The sequence below is a fragment of the Spizellomyces punctatus genome (assembly GCF_000182565.1).
Source record: "Spizellomyces punctatus DAOM BR117 chromosome Unknown supercont1.18, whole genome shotgun sequence".
Lineage (NCBI taxonomy): Eukaryota > Fungi > Chytridiomycota > Chytridiomycetes > Spizellomycetales > Spizellomycetaceae > Spizellomyces > Spizellomyces punctatus.
The window spans coordinates 335,066-352,731 of record NW_015971554.1 but is presented as its reverse complement, the minus strand read 5'-3'; the positions used below and the strand labels follow the sequence as shown (position 1 = coordinate 352,731).

At 46.9% G+C, this 17,666-nt stretch overlaps 7 protein-coding genes across 8 annotated transcripts; 2 read left to right on the top strand and 5 right to left on the bottom strand.

The window, feature by feature from the left end:
* Positions 1-64: 64 nt before the first annotated feature.
* SPPG_07965 (uncharacterized protein) lies at positions 65-2,531 on the bottom strand. The gene is made up of 7 exons (XM_016756117.1): positions 1,835-2,531; positions 1,222-1,771; positions 1,069-1,165; positions 893-1,003; positions 660-826; positions 420-582; positions 65-346 (listed from the first exon to the last, which is right to left on the bottom strand). The coding sequence occupies exons 1-7, from the start codon at positions 2,235-2,237 to the stop codon at positions 140-142; spliced, it is 1,698 nt and encodes a 565-aa protein (XP_016604798.1). The 5' UTR covers positions 2,238-2,531; the 3' UTR covers positions 65-139.
* A 1,394-nt stretch (positions 2,532-3,925) lies between these two features.
* SPPG_07964 (uncharacterized protein) lies at positions 3,926-6,395 on the top strand (the record flags this gene model as incomplete). Its single annotated transcript, XM_016756116.1, has 6 exons — positions 3,926-4,906; positions 4,968-5,022; positions 5,092-5,167; positions 5,229-5,284; positions 5,346-5,422; positions 5,492-6,395. 6 exons carry the CDS (start codon positions 3,926-3,928, stop codon positions 6,347-6,349), a joined length of 2,103 nt encoding a protein of 700 aa, XP_016604797.1. The 3' UTR covers positions 6,350-6,395.
* On the bottom strand, positions 6,236-7,398 carry SPPG_07963 (uncharacterized protein). The gene is made up of 3 exons (XM_016756115.1): positions 7,051-7,398; positions 6,813-6,965; positions 6,236-6,753 (listed from the first exon to the last, which is right to left on the bottom strand). The coding sequence occupies exons 1-3, from the start codon at positions 7,324-7,326 to the stop codon at positions 6,517-6,519; spliced, it is 666 nt and encodes a 221-aa protein (XP_016604796.1). The 5' UTR covers positions 7,327-7,398; the 3' UTR covers positions 6,236-6,516.
* Positions 7,399-7,559: 161 nt separating this feature from the next.
* On the top strand, positions 7,560-10,149 carry SPPG_07962 (uncharacterized protein; the record flags this gene model as incomplete). Its single annotated transcript, XM_016756114.1, has 4 exons — positions 7,560-8,100; positions 8,172-8,696; positions 8,778-8,930; positions 8,998-10,149. 4 exons carry the CDS (start codon positions 7,560-7,562, stop codon positions 9,999-10,001), a joined length of 2,223 nt encoding a protein of 740 aa, XP_016604795.1. The 3' UTR covers positions 10,002-10,149.
* An 82-nt stretch (positions 10,150-10,231) lies between these two features.
* SPPG_07961 lies at positions 10,232-12,719 on the bottom strand (the record flags this gene model as incomplete). 2 transcript variants are annotated; one of them, XM_016756112.1, is made up of 7 exons in its annotated part: positions 10,232-11,248; positions 11,308-11,627; positions 11,683-11,941; positions 11,999-12,100; positions 12,167-12,259; positions 12,335-12,482; positions 12,556-12,719. In XM_016756112.1, 5 exons carry the CDS (start codon positions 12,257-12,259, stop codon positions 10,340-10,342), a joined length of 1,683 nt encoding a protein of 560 aa, XP_016604793.1. The 2 variants fall into 2 exon arrangements, with proteins under 2 accessions (XP_016604793.1, XP_016604794.1); XM_016756113.1 differs by having other exon boundaries at positions 10,340-11,248; positions 12,340-12,482; positions 12,556-12,682.
* Positions 12,720-12,894: 175 nt separating this feature from the next.
* Positions 12,895-15,528, bottom strand: SPPG_07960 (uncharacterized protein; the record flags this gene model as incomplete). Its single annotated transcript, XM_016756111.1, has 3 exons — positions 12,895-14,334; positions 14,398-14,957; positions 15,028-15,528. Coding segments are annotated over 3 exons (2,345 nt in total), but the record flags the coding sequence as incomplete, so codon positions are not given.
* A 121-nt stretch (positions 15,529-15,649) lies between these two features.
* On the bottom strand, positions 15,650-17,202 carry SPPG_07959 (uncharacterized protein). The gene is made up of 4 exons (XM_016756110.1): positions 16,855-17,202; positions 16,547-16,791; positions 16,200-16,486; positions 15,650-16,098 (listed from the first exon to the last, which is right to left on the bottom strand). The coding sequence occupies exons 1-4, from the start codon at positions 17,022-17,024 to the stop codon at positions 15,727-15,729; spliced, it is 1,074 nt and encodes a 357-aa protein (XP_016604791.1). The 5' UTR covers positions 17,025-17,202; the 3' UTR covers positions 15,650-15,726.
* Positions 17,203-17,666: the final 464 nt, after the last annotated feature.

The window sequence follows — 17,666 nt, the reverse complement described above, 5'->3', positions numbered from 1 at the left end:
TTCAAGTCTATCCCAAAGCTGTGGTTTGCATGATTTTGGTATCCCATTTTGTAATAGAAGCTGTCCACTGTACCATCACTCTATATTCTCAAATAAGAAAACACATACCAAACTACAGAAAAAAATAACCAACAGTACATCAAACGACCATGGCAGGAGGTTTGGGTCCTACAAAAATATAATCACTCATACTCCTCCTCATTCCTCCATTACTGTTCCCAACATTTGATGCACCCTCCCTCTCAAATGCATGAATCGTTCGCGGAGGAGAGGAACGGGGGTCAATGGTGTCGGGAGTGTTGGGGGTGGATGTATCTAGTTTGGGTGGTGGACGGGATGTTCGAGCCTATGTGAAATGGTATTGGTATGAACACACTAGACAGTCCATCACTACAACATTAGAAACAGTCGAAAAGTACCTCGAGTTTTGCAGCATCTCGCAACGTTAGCGGTTTCAAAGGCCACCGTCTCCGACTCTTTTCCGCCAAATCTCGCAACGAGAAATAATAGCGTGCATATTCCGATGCTTTGATATTGACATCGAAATCAAGTGCGGCCATGTACCATCGTTCCAATTGATTCCTAACAGCATCCTCATCTTTATTAGTACCCGACCGGGGAAACATAAAATACCGATATCGCCTTTGTTTTTTACTTACATGTCTTCTACATCCACTTCTGGAAATATCTGTACGAAATCCACGTTCCAGACTGCATGATCGTCCCATACTTTGGATGCCAGTAGTAACCCGCCGAGTACAATTCGTGTCCAGTTACTTGCATGGAGAGTTAAACTTGTGTTTTGGAGCATTCGTTCAACGTAAATCTGCAAGATTGTCAAATGCGTTCAACCTCCTTGTTGGTTTGTGAATGGGTGCAAATTGATACTTACGAGGGTAATGATTCCGCATTCAGCGGTTAGTTCCGCTGCATTGAACAAACATTCGAGGAATTTGAAAATATCGTCTTCCTTCGGCATACGACGGTAGAATTGTATATGTTGCTACATTGGTCTCATCTTAGAACTTTTGTCTACGTTTTGTTTGTGTTTGTTTTGGGAGTACTTACAGAAAGCGGATGCAATTCTTCTGAAAATATGTTATCGGTTTTAAATGTTTGGTCTTGAAGGTTCTTTTTCATGTGGTTGACCAATGCCGATGCCACACTAGCCATACAAGTCAGTAAGTGTTCGCCTTTCAAAAACTGGTACGATAAACATACCAACGCAATGTGTCATTCAAATCCGCATTACTGATCGTTGCCTCAACAAACAAAGTCGAACATGAATTATACTTTGGTATCCGGCTGAGTTTTGGGGCGTTCGGGGTAGGAGGGTGTTCGGTGATGGGTGTCGGTTCCGGAGTGATGATATCTGAGCCGAGTACGTTGGTGCGGATATCGGGTTTTGGGATATCAGTGTCAGAGTCTTGCATGTAGGGGGTCATGATCAAGGATTCAGATTGATCCATTAAGGGGTGTTTTTCCAATACTTTGTCGATTGCACTGTATTCAAGTGCTGGGTGCACAACTAGTGTCGTGTCAACGACCGTTGACATGGGCTCAATGATCCCGTAAGGTTCCACATTTATAGTACTCTGAACCTGGGGTGTTGCAAACACTTGTTGAATGGGCTGGTCAATGGCCGTTTGGGACAAGCGGGATCCAAGGTCTTCAATAATCTCATCGGGCACACCGGCTTCCATACGGTCTAGTTCACGAGATGCGCCGCTCATTCGGTTGAGATGGGTGTAGGATGTGGAGTTTATAAAGGCTGTGAAGCATATAAGCGATACTGACTAGCTCAAACAAACACAGCTTTAACTTGCCAACATACCATTTTTGTAACCTCCAGGAAGCCTCACCTCGCTCTCCCGTCCACTCGCACACCTCTCTGGCACCACTCGATCCTCACTCCCCATCAACCCCCCAACCCCTCGAACACTCCCAGCTGCCAAAAACAAGCCGTCTATAACCCCATCCATAACAGCCAGCAAACTTGACCTCCGCTCCGAATTCCCAGACGTGCCGTTCATCCCAAACCGAACCGTGGCATCCTCTTCAAGTTCCCGGGACTCGAGAATCCTTGCTCGCGTTCCATCTTCTACATCGACTTTATCCCACCTGTCCTTGGCATTCTCCCTTGAGGACGGTGTCGACGGTGATGGTGTTGATGGGGTGGTCTTGACGGCGGGGTTGGGCCCGACGGGTTCCGACAGCGCTGATCCAGTATTCCCCATCTCGAAACCGCCAAAACCGTTTCAAAAAGCACACAACCGCTCGTATACGCTCGTTCTAGCCGTGTGTATTCGTCTGTTCACGTCTCCGCCAACACGTTCACGGCCCCCGTCTTTAACAGCCCTTTGCTACAATCCAAGAACAGAAATGGGGCACCCCACCTTCAAACAAACCAAACACAAAGAAAAGGGAAAACCTCCACTAACTTGTTCACGCGAAACTAGTGTGCTTTTTTCCAAAGCGTAGACACAACACACAAATATACAGACAAACCCCCATCAACAGGTTTATTTCCAGCGCCTGTTTCTTCTGCTTACTCGTGACCCAAGTCCCGAATACCGCCATCATAACCCTCATTGTTATTTAGGGATCCCCCAATTTATGACCGCTCCAGTCAGCGACTATTTCTGGTTCAGCGATTTTGTGTCTTTGTTCCTGATTTTAGTAACGCATTTATGGGCATATTCCAACTTTAGGATATCCTGCTACGAATCCTCTTTGTGTCAGGCATTCAAACACAGTTGAACGATACATTTGCTTGCTTATGCTTGAAGAGAGCATCCACCAATTGATCCCGTTGGAGGCTTTAACGAGACGTTCATCCCGTGTGTCTGTATCCTATGCCATGTAGGGAACCAATCCAATGGCGCAAAGTAGAAGAGCCAGTATCTTGAAACCCTTGACGAGTATCAGGATTATTCATATGCAACATTGTAGCGTCACATGAATAAGATGTGGTATTCCGTAAATGTATGACCTTTGGGTGCATGAATAACCAAGCTGCAAAATGCCATCTTATTGTCCAAGTTGGTGGACCCAAGGAATAATAGGCGGGCGGCTTGTGCTTATGCCTGCGGATAAGTCTGGTCAGCGTACATACTAGTAGAGCAATGTTGGGAAGTTGTGTTGAAATATCATAAATGTGGCATTCACCACGACAGGCGATAGTCTGGCAAGGATATGAAAGCAGTGCCTGGTGGGTATGGAATTCACTTGTACTATTCCAAGCTCATGGCATAATGCTTGTACTCTTAAAAGTTTTCAATGTAGACTGTTGACCGTACTTGTTTGCTTACAATGTTGCAGTCGTTGTTCACCAGGATCGTAAACTTATGAGTTTCCACTATAAATGACCGCGGCTGTTCGGAGCTCGCCCTTCACTCGCTATATAGCTAATAGTCCGATGTTTATTTTGGCTCAGCCAAATGCCCATCATATGCAAGTGCTTGTAGTGCAGGCAAACAAATCGGTCCTTTTCTTGTTATTTATTCACGTCAGCGGAGTATCGGGCGACATTTCCGGTCAAAACAATGCAAACAAAAGATCGTTCCGAGGAACAGGGTATGAACTCCACCAGACGCAAACACTTCTGGTCCAAATATTGTTAAAGGCCATTTAACCTTAAGCTGAGTGCCTAACATAACGCTATTTACTGTTCGCACTTTTTCCACAACCAGGGCTGCTCCTTGCCGGACCTCAACTACCCACGATCACAAACAAATGTTATTCAATACTAGAATAGATTCCCGGATATAGCTGCCAACCAAATAATTGCGTATGGACATTGGACTGTTGTCTCCTTAGATCGATGTAGTTACCTTCTCCCCTTGAGACAACGGCAAACAAGACCTGTTCTCTGGAGACGGAAGTATTTTCTTTGGGTACATAAGGGCGCACGGGACTCGGAAGGATGGTAGAACCCTCAAGAGCACACGGTCTTCACACTGTGACCTCCCCAATGCGGCCGGCTTCCACCGTAGGGCAGCCCAGCAGTAGCTCCATTGGAACGTCGCCCGCCGAAAAATCCGACCACCCCAATCGAAGTAGTGTAAAACTTGCAAGACGGCCAGGACATGCAGGAAAGGGAACCCATCGACGAAAAAAATGCAGCGCCGGCTTTTATCTTGTTGCGGCAGGGTTGAGCCGATACCCATTGACCGTATGTCTTCTATGCTGGTCCTTTTGCATCGCTATTTTCGTAGGATATATCAATATTCCTCTCGGGACTGTGGACGTTCACAACGGGGGACCACTGCACACTATTCACGAATGGGGAAATATCGGTATCCTCCCCGCAGACTACTCTTTCCCGCTCAACTGGTGGATGTACAATGTTGTCTTTTTCCCCATATATATCCTTTCGACGGTGGGATGTGTCGGATTGGCCATACATAATTTCTCGCCGTATCTATGGCCCCGTTCATGGGGAGATTTAGCCTGCTTTGGCATTCCGCCTCTTGTCATCACCGTCGTCATGAACACCGTTGTGTGGTACTCTCCTCGCCAAGCGCTGGTATCAAGCAAGCTATGGGTAGTTTTCAATACCCTTGTTTGCACAGGCTACGGAATGCACTATGCGGTTTTGAGGAATATGTGGGAGCGGAAGCATTGGGAAGCCAAAATGCGCTTGATAGCAAAAACCGCGGATATCAGTCCTTTGGCTTCCCATGTGAATTCCAAACATGTACGAAGCGTGAGTAATGGTGTGGAAGATGAAGAGGCCGGTGAATGTGCAAAGGAGGTCATCCCGCACCATCTGGAATCTCCGCAAACTGGATCAGGACACGATATGGCGATGCATAAACTTGAAAACGAGCCTTTGCCGACCGTACAAATTCTCTGGCTCTTAGTGTCGATATGCTTTGGAGCATCAACGTACTTTATCGGTCAAGTAAGTGCCTAATCTGCTTGGGGTTAGCAATCTTTTGTGAATTGACGCTCAAGTCCTGAAGGTGTGGTCTTGGGCGTACTTTAAAACAACCCCCCATCCTCTCTGGCTCGATTTGGGTACGCTGTCACCAACGGATTCTGGTCCATTCACGTTTATTCTAACTGTAATGTCATCTCCACCTGCAGTTCTTATCTACACATTACGGTTGTTTATTGTCGGTGTCACTACCATTGGCACTATCCTCCTGCATGCAAAACTTGGGTATAGTTGTCTCCTCTAGTTTGCAGCATCCGTAAACATTTAATTGAACATCTCTTTGTAGACCACGGCACACAATCTATGCATACACATTTTTCTGTGATATGATTTACTGGATGCGTATGTACTCTGAGGAGAGACCATTTCAGATGGACTTTTCGAAACTAATGGTTGTATCCAGTCTATAGGAATGTCTTTACAGCGGCGTTCTCGTCGACTTGGACCATCATTCTATTCGGAGCAATCAATTTCGTGCAGGTAAAGGAGCGGATTCCACGTTTGAATGTTGCCTATCGTGTACACTAACGGCTAGTTTTACTTTTACAGAGAGTCGCCTGGGTTACATTCAGGACATCTCGTTATTATCACCGTATCATGATCTGGCTCAGCGACTGGAACAAAGCAGGCGTTCTGAAAGCCTTCTTTGCAGCTCAGCACGGCGTCTCAGATTCTGCTAGTATCATGACCCGGACTGCATCGGGATCCATGAGTAGTCTCGGTCTCGATATACTGGACGGTGAACTGGCAGAATTTAATAACCCCACCGATGAGAACAAGGCCGACAGCGCTGTCAGAGGAATTTCCGAGCCTAGCATGGACCAAGAAGCAGGAATGGCCAATAGCGAAACCAAGTTTAGCACCCTAGAAAGGGCTGCGACGACGTCCATTCCCAACAAACGCAACCACCTTCGATCCACAGTCGCAATCAAATCAACCACCTCCGTCAATCAAGTGAACGATAATACGCCAAATAGTCGCTATTCCCTTCCACCTCTCGGCGAGGCAACAGAAACATGGTCTTACACAGATTATACCAAAGCCCAAGTACTGTTCCAGGCCTTCAACGCTGTCGCTCAACTCATTACCATGGTCTGCTTTGTGGTCTCGATACCTGCGATCAGACGTGGTCCAAATGCGGGTGCATACCCATCTCTAACCATCCTTCTCGACGACACTCGGTATCGACGAGTGATGTTTGAAACACTCTCGACGTTTGTATCTGAAGTGTTGGGTTCTTTGGTGGGATTCTGGCTTGTGCATCGGATGACGGGACGAAAGATTTGGCAGGAATGGGTGAAATTTGTTAGTAGAAATCCTCGCACGTTTGTGCTTACCATGGTGATGGCGATTCATGTTCTCATGGACTCGGCAGTCATGTTGGTCAATCTCGAGTTTGACCCATAACACCTTGTAGATATATTTACTATTGACGCTAATGATATTTTTGGAGGGTAATGCTATTGTCGATGGATCCTATCTTTAATCCTTGATAAAAAGAATATCAAGAAAAATCCATCTCCAACTGCATCATTGCATCACGTCCTTGCCAAACAAGTCTAACAAATCAACAATTAGTCGATCCTGGATCTCTTGCCTCGTCTCTTTAACCCGTTTCCCTGCATTTGCAACGCGGATCCTTGGGGATTGTCTAGATACAAATCAGCCGGTATCCATCCATTGAAATGTCTATCTCCAAAACCCCCAATCCATCGCACATCCTGAACCTCCAAGCGATAAAAAGCTGAATGGTGTGGAAACTCTTTGGCATCTGGATGCCGCGCGAAAAAACATTCTTGCGCCTTCTTTATCTAAGAACGCAACCCCTTAATTCTGCTCATAAACGTTCTCTTTCACGACCGCGACGCACCTCATCGTCTCCCTCGACTCGGACCAAATCTCCCAACAATGAAACGCGAGCTTCATCCAGTTCCCCGCGAGAGTCCGGTGGTGTAAGAGTAAAGTTTGGATGCCGGAAAGAGACGGATGCATGTGGACTAGCTCTAACATTACGTGCGTGCGTCTACATGCATGCCATTAAAAAAATGGTACTGTGAGTGATAACGGTTGCAATCCCCGCAGCGAAAGGGAATGCTTGCTATACGTACGCCCCATGTAACCAGATACAAAAGAGGACTTCCTGAAGACGGACATTCGTCCGACACATATTCTGGCGTGCTAAATGGATAGTGCTTCCTACCCGCGCGCACTCCAGGAGCCATCACGGTTGCCAGCTCACCAATCTTTGATAAGGACACTAATTGGCGGGCAAGAGGGGCTGCTTGCTTTGGGTTATGCTCATCAGCGGAAGCGAACGGGACAAAAAATGCAAGCTGTAAAGCAGCATAGATGACGACAAAGGCGAGCGTTGCTTGTAGCGTCATGACAGAGTAGCGAAAAGGGTTTTTTCCTGCCAGCCCTAATTTCCAAAGATTTCCTTAAACTCAACACCTTTTTGGAACACCTTTCGCGAACACGTACGCGTCCCGTCTGATGACTCATCGCGAGGCTTGCGAGCATTTGCCCAGCCGAGGTTTAAGGCCTCTCCAATCTCCCCCCGCTTCCTACGTGCAAAAACGGCAACTTGCCTTGTTCACCATTCAACAGTGGATTGCCCATGCCGGATACTCCCTTAGCAGTGAATATAGCGGCGGGCTCAGAACATTTGGACTCACCGCCTCCATTACCACCTCGAACCAGTTCACTCGCAGATGATGTTCCCGACCCGAGTTTTCCAGCGCCACCGTATAGTCCAGCGTCTCACCAGTTCCATATTTCAGACGACCTCGTTTTCGCATACATTGGTCTAGTATGGCTACTCGCCGAGTCGGAAGAGACAGCGCTGGAAAGACTCATTGCCGGTAATTGGGAGGTCCTGCCAAAGGACGACGACGAGGAGGACGTAGAGCATTTAACAGATGATGAATTGAGCGAGAAGGTGTCTACCACAAGTTTACTTTCTGAAGAAGGTACTGTTAGCGGGGAAGGACAACAGGATGACTCCAATGGGAAAGGCTTTTGGTCAAAAGTGACCAGCGTCTTTGAAGCAAAGGATTCTGAGACGGATCCGTCGCGTCATCCATCCGTAACATCCTATCGTACATGGCGACAGCAATTACTGCACGGAATTGCTACTTCTAATGCGCTGCAAGGCAAAGGTAGATTTTTCATTTTGCCTCAGGAATGGATAATGGCAGCGTAATGATCCATTCTCTTGTACTGTTTTCAGAACTCGATATCATCAAAGATCTCTCAAATCACGGCGTAACGATTGAATCTCTCTCACAAAGTCTCTCCAGTTCTATAAAGGCCGCTGCATCCGCCGTAAGGGCACAAGCCGCAGACGGTACCAACTCTGACCACACCGTCAAACGCAGCGACGAACGTGACGCCATATCCCTTATTCTTTCCAATCTCATCTTTTCATCACTTCAAGAAACTGTTATGAAGTCAAGTGAACTTCGCTACGATGCCCGTCTGAGAACTATATTAAGGAGACTGTCGTTACTCATTTGGGATGGTGTTTATGACGCGGATGGAAGGGACGAGATGGAGGAAAGCAAAGCAAGGGGACTGATGGTGCAGGAAGTCGAGCATATCGTTGCCGAAAAGCTTTGGGAAGAATCGCACATTAAGCGGCAGGACAATGATGGAACTGTACCACAGTTGGAAGAAACAAGGGAAAAGTGGAAGCGGTGGGCTGGAGTAGGGTTGGCGACCGTCGGGGGAGGTGTGGTCATCGGACTGACAGGGGGTAAGTAAGGAACATCATCGTTCATCCATTCTATGATGAACACACTCGTATTCACTTGTCGACAATGATGGCGCCAAAAAGGACTTGCAGCACCAATGATTGGAGCAGGTTTGGGAGGCTTGTTCTCAGGCCTCGGATTGGCGGCACACGCCGGTTTATGCGCAACTCTGGGTACTACTGCCGGTGTAGCTATTGTTGGCACGCTCTTTGGAGTGACAGGAGGTGGTCTTACAGGTGCGAGTCGATCATATCCGCGTTGAAACAGATGAATTATATCTAATGCAACACATTGTACCAACAGCTTATCGGTTCAATCGCCGCCTGGGATCTCTTTCAGTATTTGCCTTCCACTCCCTGACACCACCGCCCAATCCGCATGCTGGAAATTCAAACACACAATCTTTACATCTCATCATACCCATTTCCGGCTGGCTAACCACTGAATCCGATATTACAGACCCTTGGACAGTCCTTCCCGCCTACGCACCCTTCTCAGAGGTCACTGCCCTGTCCTTTGATCCCCATCACTTGCTGGACCTCGGGAAAGCGTTTCAGTCTTTTATGACATCCACAGCTGTTACATATGGTACAACTGCTGTTCTCAAGCAGACGATGCTAGCGGGTCTCATGTCTGCCCTTGTGTGGCCCGTTGGTCTGTTGCAAATGGGATATTTAGTGGACAACCCGTGGACGATTGGTCTGGACCGCGCTAGAAAGGCGGGTCTCGTCCTTGCCAGGGATGTGTTAGCTAAATACGTTCAAGGAAAGCGCCCTGTGACGCTCATAGGCTGGTCTCTCGGCGCGAGAACCATATTCTACTGTCTCTTGGAACTCTCGAAAATGAAGGCGTATGGTATTGTTGACGAAGCCTATTTACTCGGAGCACCCGTAGGCGTCAACCCTTTGGAATGGCGTCAAGTAGCAAGTGTGGTCAGCGGGCGGGTTGTAAACGGGTATGCAAAGGGGGATTGGTTTCTATCATACTTGTATCGAGCGAGCCAAGCCAAGAACGGCGTTGCGGGCTTACGAAAGATTCGTATTGGAGAATGCGAAAAAGGACGCAATATTGTTGATAATGTGGACTTGTCGGATATTGTCAAAGGGCATTTAAAATATCGGGATACCCTGCCAGAGATTTTGGAACGCGTTGGGTTTGAGAGAGGTGTGAGCGTTTCTGTTGAGCGGGTAAAAGAAATGTCTAGTTCTAGGAGTAGCAGTACAAAAGCAGGGGAGGGGGACGAAGTGCTGTGGGCTCCACCTTCGGTGGAGCCATCCGCGACGGAGACTGCGAGTTCAGTTGCCTAAATTTGTGAGTCCATATCTCTGTTCAACCGTAGGCAGATTAGGGAGTATTTTGATTTTAGGATGTTTTGACCTTTTTTCAAACATTGATATTCGTCGTGATTTTGAAAGTTTACTCGATTAATTAGCCAGTAAAACATTTGATCACGTGAATTCGGCCCAAAAGGTTGTGCAACGTTCATCTTGATATTTACCTAACCTTATATATGCCCATCAAAACTTTCAAGAAAGTGGGACAGAGTATTGCTGATTCTCATCATCAAATGAAGTAAAGGGTATACAACCGTGATAGTAAAGTATGCCAGTAAAAACATTGTACGAGTGCAACCACTTCCAGTCTATTAATCACCAAAGCGTCTCCGTTGATGGTTACCCTTCAATTCCATTACCCAAGCCTCAACCTCTCCTTGCACCTTCCACCATTCCCCGCCTTTAACAATCGCCGCACATCGATCCACAACGGTGGCAATTCGTTTCAATACGTTGCTGGAAAAGTCGGACCCGGGAACAAGGGATTGCTCCAAGATACTCAAGACAGTCCATAGCACCGCAATGACTGAACCCCCTCCCGTTATGATTGTCATGCGTTTACGCGTTACTTGGGATTTGGTTTCTAAATTGCAGATGGTTTGACGGATGTGACTGAGGATGCGGATGACGTGGACGTATGGAAATTTGTGTTGAGGTTGGGGCAAGTGGCATCGGGGGAGGGTTTCGAGGGCGTGGGAAATGGACCGTTGACTGAGACAGCTCGGTGGAAAAGTAAACAAACGGGTTGGCTGCTGACAAAGAAGGCGAGTTACTGTATAGAGATTTTGCTGTAATGGATAAGGCAGTTTGCTCATCCGTGTCCATTCGCCAGCGAGGGAAACTGTTTGTGTATCCTCTTCTTCAATAGGTATTGCCAGCGTGTACGCAGCTTGGCACATGGTATGGAAGCATCTGTCAATCTCCACAAAGGCCTTTACCAGCTCTTGGCGAATACGTGCGACTGGGTGGTATCGGCTATGATAGTGCTTCACAAAATCTACGCAAGTCGCCACGAGGCCACTGAACTTTAATCCCCCAGCCGCAGGAGAATAGATCCACATCAAGTAAATGAGGAGAGAAAAAAAGGTTTGGGTAATGGTTGGATTGATGTAAATGTGTCTAGAGGCTGTTGATCCGACAACGTTATTGGCTTCACCATGTGAAAGCCTATCTCGAAGCCGTGGTCCCGCTGGGAAACTGAACATATCTAATAATAACTCCTGAAACCAGACTATTAACTTTTGGATCAATATAAAGCAGCACAGGCCACATTACTCACCACGCAGCAGTGTCCGAGCTGCTCAGTCAAAAGGGCCCGTCCATCCGCGAGCATTTCATCCAAAGTCAGATACATCACTCTATTATCTGCAACCAAAAGCCTTGAAGCGTCTTCCCCTGCAGCACGGACATAAACAATCCGAAGAGCGTGCTCTAGCATCGGTATGGACGATACCAGGAAGGTATGATAGTCTCCTACCGCATAGGCAAGGAGCGAGAACATGTTGTAGTCGATGGTTCCCGGTAAGGGGAAAGTTGACAAGGTAATGAGACCAACAATTGGTTCCAAGGACGAAGCAGGGAGAGTTGCGGGGGGCAAATCTATTCCATTTGTTAATGATAAACATTTGGAAACTGCAAAAACTTTTACACATACCTTCATTGAAACATACGGCGGAATACTGCTGATCAATTTCCTCCAAGGGCGTGCTCTCAAAGGCTATTTTCGATCTATGCGATAGCTTGCCGAGTGATTCGCGCGCTCTAGTAACAACCTCAAGCAAAATCATCATAAAGAAGGCGAAATAAATTTTCGCAGGCGGTTCAAATTCCGCTGGATGAGCGAATCCATGCCAAAGAATATTTCGAATGTTCATGGCAAGAGGCGTTCCCATGAGTATGCGCATAGTAAAGATCTGTACATAGAATAATGAGTATCACCTTCATTAAAAACTAATAATCATGACACTAACCAATTTGGAACCCAACACAGCTTCTAACTCTGTTGTTACCAGGAGATCTCGTAATAGAAATGGAATCAGAGACGAATCGCCATCAGATACGGTGAAAAGGATCTAACAAGGCTAGATTCAGCATGACATTCTGATATGGCAAAAAGACAAAAGTGGCTCCACACGTACATCGCCTAACAATCTTTCTAATATCGTTACCAATACACAGCATGCCAAATATGCACATCCATGTTCCGCCATCTCCACACATCGCTTCGTCATCTATCCCATACATGACAAAAAAGCAACATGAGAAAAGTGATCCCTCGGCCCACTTATTTATTGTAACGCGCTCACCCTACATAACGCATCTCGTCACTGGCCCAGTCAAATTCGTCCCTCCATGGAGGGTAACCAGGAAACATGTGGACGGCGACCGCTACAGAGCGAACTTGAGACGACGCCTTGAAAAGAATATCAGCATCCACCGTCCTTGGATCTTCACCTATTGAATTATGAATAAGTTTAATCGACCCTACACCAATGAAAACCAACATTAGTAGCACATTAGAGCGTACAGTCGGGGAGAACAGAAAAGTTCAGTCGGTCTTCCAGTAGAGCGTCTTTGATATTTTGCGCATGCGCTCTGTCGTTGGGTGCTATGCCGATGAGGGACTTGACACGGGGTGAAAATGCATTCTCCATGCTGTCATTTGTCTGTACAAAGCAAACGCAAAAAGTAGAAAAGCAAGAGCAAACCAAAGGATGCTCCAGAGATGACAACATCAAAATGACGTGTTGTTGCCATGCCAATGTATCACCGACAAAGATGCGTTTATTAACATCAACTCGTCAACGAACAGCAACTTTATGCCAAAGTTCAAGTCGATTAAATTCAATTCCTTCAGGGAGATTGACAAGAAAACTCATTTGCTATCGACCGTCAAACATTCCAAACTATCAAAAAAGAGGTGCAAACTATATTAGATCGCCTACATCGTAACAAAAAGCTAGTTACAGACCTATACAAAAGAATACAAGAAAAGAGGAAAAAAAAGAAAAAAACTAAGAATTCAACTACGACAAAAACTACTAGCTAAACTATACTGTTCGCCAACGCCTTGCTCATCCAAAAACCCGACAACGTCCGGCTCTATCCAAGGACTTCCCATGCCCCATCCTAACCCTCCAGCTTCATCGTCATCCAAATAAACTGGAACTTGGAAGGGTAACATAAATCCAGGATCCAGCAAGTCAATACAAGGATCCCGTTTGGGGTTAGCAAGGCCGTCTTGTTCCTCTTCTCCTTCTTCATCTGTGCCTTTCATGGTCTCTTCGTCAGGAACGGTGTCATCATTTTCAAGAGTTTCGCACATGCGAGAAATGTACTCTGATATATCGGTTGCGATAGTAGGTTCTCCCACTTCGTATCGATAACCTTCAATGACTCGCCGCAGTTGCAAAAATCCCAGTCCATCCACAACAACGCTTTTGATCTCTAGAAAGTCGTCAATGCTCTCTAGACTTGTCAAGATCCCAAGTATTTTTGTTAGCTGCACAATCGGAGTAAGACGTTGCTCCAATGAGACACTGCTGGAGGGAATGTATGTGTGTCCCACATCCCGTATCCAGTCTTGGAGATGTGATATGTTGAGACGAATCTGAAGAGCGCCAGATTTGGATAGCGGATTGGAGGACGTTCGTGACGTGAGGATATGATTGAAGACAGTCGTGGAGAGAAAATGGAGGAGTTGATGGAAGGTTCTGTTGATGATATGTGGGTGGTTTTGAGTTTGCTGGAGAATGTGTAAGGTGTGGGTTAAAAGGGTAGTGACGGTGCGCGGGGTGGGTGGAGTGGTGGACAACGTCGACTTTGCAACGACAGGTGATGTGGCAGGTTGGCGCGGCCGTCGGAGCTTCTTGGGTGGGGATGTCGATGACAATACACCAGATGCCCCACCTCCGACCGCAACGTTCACTCCAAGAGCTATCCCAATATTTACATTTGGGACTTTCCAGTCCCAATCCCACCCTCTTCGGCTCATCTTCCCCAACAACGCATTCTCAAACACCACCCCTCGCGATGATCCTTTTGACCGCGGTTGCTTGCGGCGTTGATGCGACAGATCCTCGTCGTCTGTGCCACTAAAGTCGATCAATGCCGCATCCAGAACAGACAAGAGACGTGACTCTATCTCCCGAATGAAAATATTGTACAGCTCATTAATGAGCTCGGACAGTGTTGTTTGTGTGCTGAGCGTCGAGAGAACGAGGTGTGTATCACGTTTGAGGTAATACAGCAGCTGAAGACTGTTGGCTATCCAATAAGCCAAGAGGGCTGAATCGTCCCGATTGGACTGCCACAAGGCGTGAATACAGACTGAAAGAATAAATTGATTTTAACTGCATCTTCTGCTTACCCGAACAATTTCAATAATCTTATCGACCGCTCGCCCAAACAATTCCTGTACCAGATCGTTCCCGTGATAATGATGTGCATATCGCGCGCACAAAAAGAGGATATTCGCCGCGGTGAATGGCTTTTGTTTCTGTCTCTGCCGATGTCGGGTCAGCCAGATCAACCACACTTTTAATACCGCAATATCGAGTATGTGATCGAGGGTGTCTGAGCCAAAGACCAGCATCTGATCTAAAGGACAACCTGACCAATCAAATGGGATCTGCTCTTCCTCTTCTCGTTGCATGCTCCACTCGCTTTCCCCGATTCCCACGCTCTCATCATCATAGACGCTCCATTCACTTCCCATTAGACTTTCAGTGTCATCCATGTAGCCATCACCTGTGCATTCAAGGACACGGATAATTCCTCTGTTTCCTGCGTTTACTTTTTTGCCTAAAAGGTCACGTATGGATCTACCGGAACTTGATCGCAGACTCTTGTCGGCGCCGTGCTCAATCAAGAGGCGGGCAGTAGACGTTTGGCTGTTTGTACAAGCCCAGAATAGAGGTGACCAACCGTCTGTCAATTAAAGGCATCAATCACTCAAAAAGTTCAACCCGCACATATAGCCACTTTTCAAAAAACTCACTCTTGTCGCAAACATTCACATTGGCGCCATTTTTTAATAGTAGAGACACCATTGCATCGCATCCCAAAGCCGCGGCATAGACTAACGCCGTATTTCCCTCCTCGTCTCTGCAATCCACATCGATCCACACTGTTCGTCCCTTTTCGCCTTGTAGCAAGCTCTTCATGCTCTCCACGTCCAAAGCGGACGCCACCCGAATAAAGAGACTAGTCATTTTCTCGCGCTTTTCATCGTCTGTGAGAGAAGGGTCAGAGAGTACGTCGCCTTCATCTGCGAGATACTCCAAAATGTTGACTGTTGTCACTGGAGTTGCTGGTTGAGTCGGATAACCGTCCTCCGAGCAGGATGAGCGAACGCTTCCGTCTTCAGACATTGTATGATAACCAGAATCTGTAGTTTCCTTGTCCTCATCACGCATTATCATCGGCTTGAAGATTTCTTTGGCTGATGGCAAGAAAGAAAACAATTTTCCACCACCAGCTCCCCACCCCGAGAACATTGTCTACTCATATCAAAATCTTAACGCTCGGAGTGCTTACCCATCCTAGGCCTTCTGCGCCACCTGCGGGGCGGTTGAATCACGTTTCACATGCGGGTTCGATTCTTGATGGGTGCATATTTTTGTTACTTTTACTTTTTTTTATTGTATTTCTTGTTTATTTACGCACTATTTAGCACATGTACAGATTGGATCTTTGGTTATTTGCGATAGGGATCAATGCCACTGGTCACCTCCACAACCCTTTTGCCCAAGTTGTCACCCTTCATCATCCCAATAAAGGCCTTTGGGGCATTCCTCAACCCTCCCTTGACCAGATCCTCCACAACCTTGATTTTGCCCTGTCGAATCCATTCGGGCATATCTTTTTGGAATCGGTCATAATATTCAGCCCAGAGATCACCGACAATAAAGCCTTGAATTCGGATACGGTTCCAGACAATCCTGGTGGCACCTCTCAGAGGCGCCTGCTCTTGCTCGGAGAGATCATACTGAGATATCATTCCACAGACGGGAATACGCATGTGCGGACGGGAATAGCGGAGAGCAAGTTCCAGCGTTTCGCCGCCGACCTATTAACGCAGCATGGCGTTAATAAAGAAAACTTGCCGGAATTTGTATCTTATCGACAAACTTGACGTTTTTTGTTTTTGATTTTTTGTTTTTTACGTACGTTATCCCAATAAATGTCAAGGCCCTCCGGAGCTTCCTCTGCTATTTTCTTTGCCAAGCTCTCCGACTTGTAGTCGATTGTTGAATCCACATGAATCTCTTTTTTGAGAAAGTCGATCTTGTGTGAACCACCAGCAATACCAATGACCTTTACTCCGCGTACGTTTTTCAAAATCTGACAGACGAGTTGCCCGACGGCTCCAGCGGCTGCAGAGACGAGCGCTACCTCTCCCTTTTTGGGTTCGGCAATCTTGTCGAGACCGGCATAGGCTGTCAAACCGGGCATGCCTACAATCCACGGTCGTCAAGATACGCTCCTCAGAAACAGCAACACCTACTTTGACTCACCACAAGCACCCAGATAGTAGCTCCATGGGAATCCTGCATCCTTTTGCACATGATTCAAGCCTTTGGGATCCCTTGCTAGAACTTCAACCCAAGGTAACAATCCTTGAACGATATCTCCCTCCTTGTACTTTGAACTCTTTGAGGCCAAAATGACGGCCACTGTCCCAGATTCAATCGGTTGTCCGATTTGGAATGGTCCAAGGAGATACCCTGGCTTGTTGATAAACCGGCTTCGCATGTAAGGGCTGTTGCAAAATTAAGCCGTCGATTCACCTGATCCAAACTGCCGAGATCTGACAAACACTCACTCCACTGAAACGTAAATGGCTCGTAAGAGGACCTCTCCATCCTTTAGATCTTCTGGTTTAGGGGCTGGCACTTGGACAATGTCAAACGCATCCTCGGTGACAGGTCCTTCTGGGACGTGTTTTTTGAGGTTGACTTGGATCACCTTGTCGCTGGTTGAAAGAGCTGACATGAGTTTATAAATCTTTGATACTGGAAAACAGATGCTGTGTGTGTAGGTGTTTATGGGTCAACGCCTAAAAAGGTGGGATTTCCAAAAAGGCCACCCTTATATACCCCACTAGAAATGACGCCATACGACGTTGATCGTACGGTTCTTGCTTTTTACGTGATTTTTTCGTTACGGACGTGGTCACTCTGGGTTCTCCACAAATTAATGACATCTCACAAGGATGAAGTCATGCATCTACCCATGCAGGGACTATGTGAACCGGTGTCAGAAACATTGATCGACTTGCATACCCGATATTGCACATGGTGGTAGGTGTTCAGAATGCTATGCTTCGTCTTGAAAGGAACTCAAATACCCATTGGCAAAAAATTGGTATGGCCACATTCGACACCACGTCAATGTCGTGGCGGTACCCGATAGCTGCATAACCTATCCGGTTGTCCCTCGAAGGAGGCTGCGGTAGCATCCCTGTGTATGACCTGACAGTTTACTTGGCCGACGTGCTCCAAAGTTGCGTAAAAGAAAACGTCTAGAAACGCGTGCCTAAACCTCCCGAGCCAAGCATCTCTCAAGCCTATCGCCCTGTCTTTCCCTAGCCAAAGACCGTGCAAGTACACTCCCTTGCATCGTCTTTTTAGACAA

Coding starts and splice junctions, on each gene's coding strand:
- SPPG_07965 (XM_016756117.1), bottom strand. CDS start 2,237: ATGGGGAATACTGGATCAGCGCTGTCGGAACCCGTCGGGCCCAACCCC. Junction 1,166..1,221: donor TTGAATGACACATTGCGTTG/GTATGTTTATCG, acceptor TTGTATGGCTAG/TGTGGCATCGGCATTGGTCA. Junction 1,004..1,068: donor AAGAATTGCATCCGCTTTCT/GTAAGTACTCCC, acceptor AGACCAATGTAG/CAACATATACAATTCTACCG.
- SPPG_07963 (XM_016756115.1), bottom strand. CDS start 7,326: ATGACGCTACAAGCAACGCTCGCCTTTGTCGTCATCTATGCTGCTTTA. Junction 6,966..7,050: donor TGTATCTGGTTACATGGGGC/GTACGTATAGCA, acceptor GCATGCATGTAG/ACGCACGCACGTAATGTTAG. Junction 6,754..6,812: donor GAGTCGAGGGAGACGATGAG/GTGCGTCGCGGT, acceptor TTGCGTTCTTAG/ATAAAGAAGGCGCAAGAATG.
- SPPG_07959 (XM_016756110.1), bottom strand. CDS start 17,024: ATGTCAGCTCTTTCAACCAGCGACAAGGTGATCCAAGTCAACCTCAAA. Junction 16,792..16,854: donor GCCATTTACGTTTCAGTGGA/GTGAGTGTTTGT, acceptor ATTTTGCAACAG/CCCTTACATGCGAAGCCGGT. Junction 16,099..16,199: donor TTGACATTTATTGGGATAAC/GTACGTAAAAAA, acceptor CTGCGTTAATAG/GTCGGCGGCGAAACGCTGGA.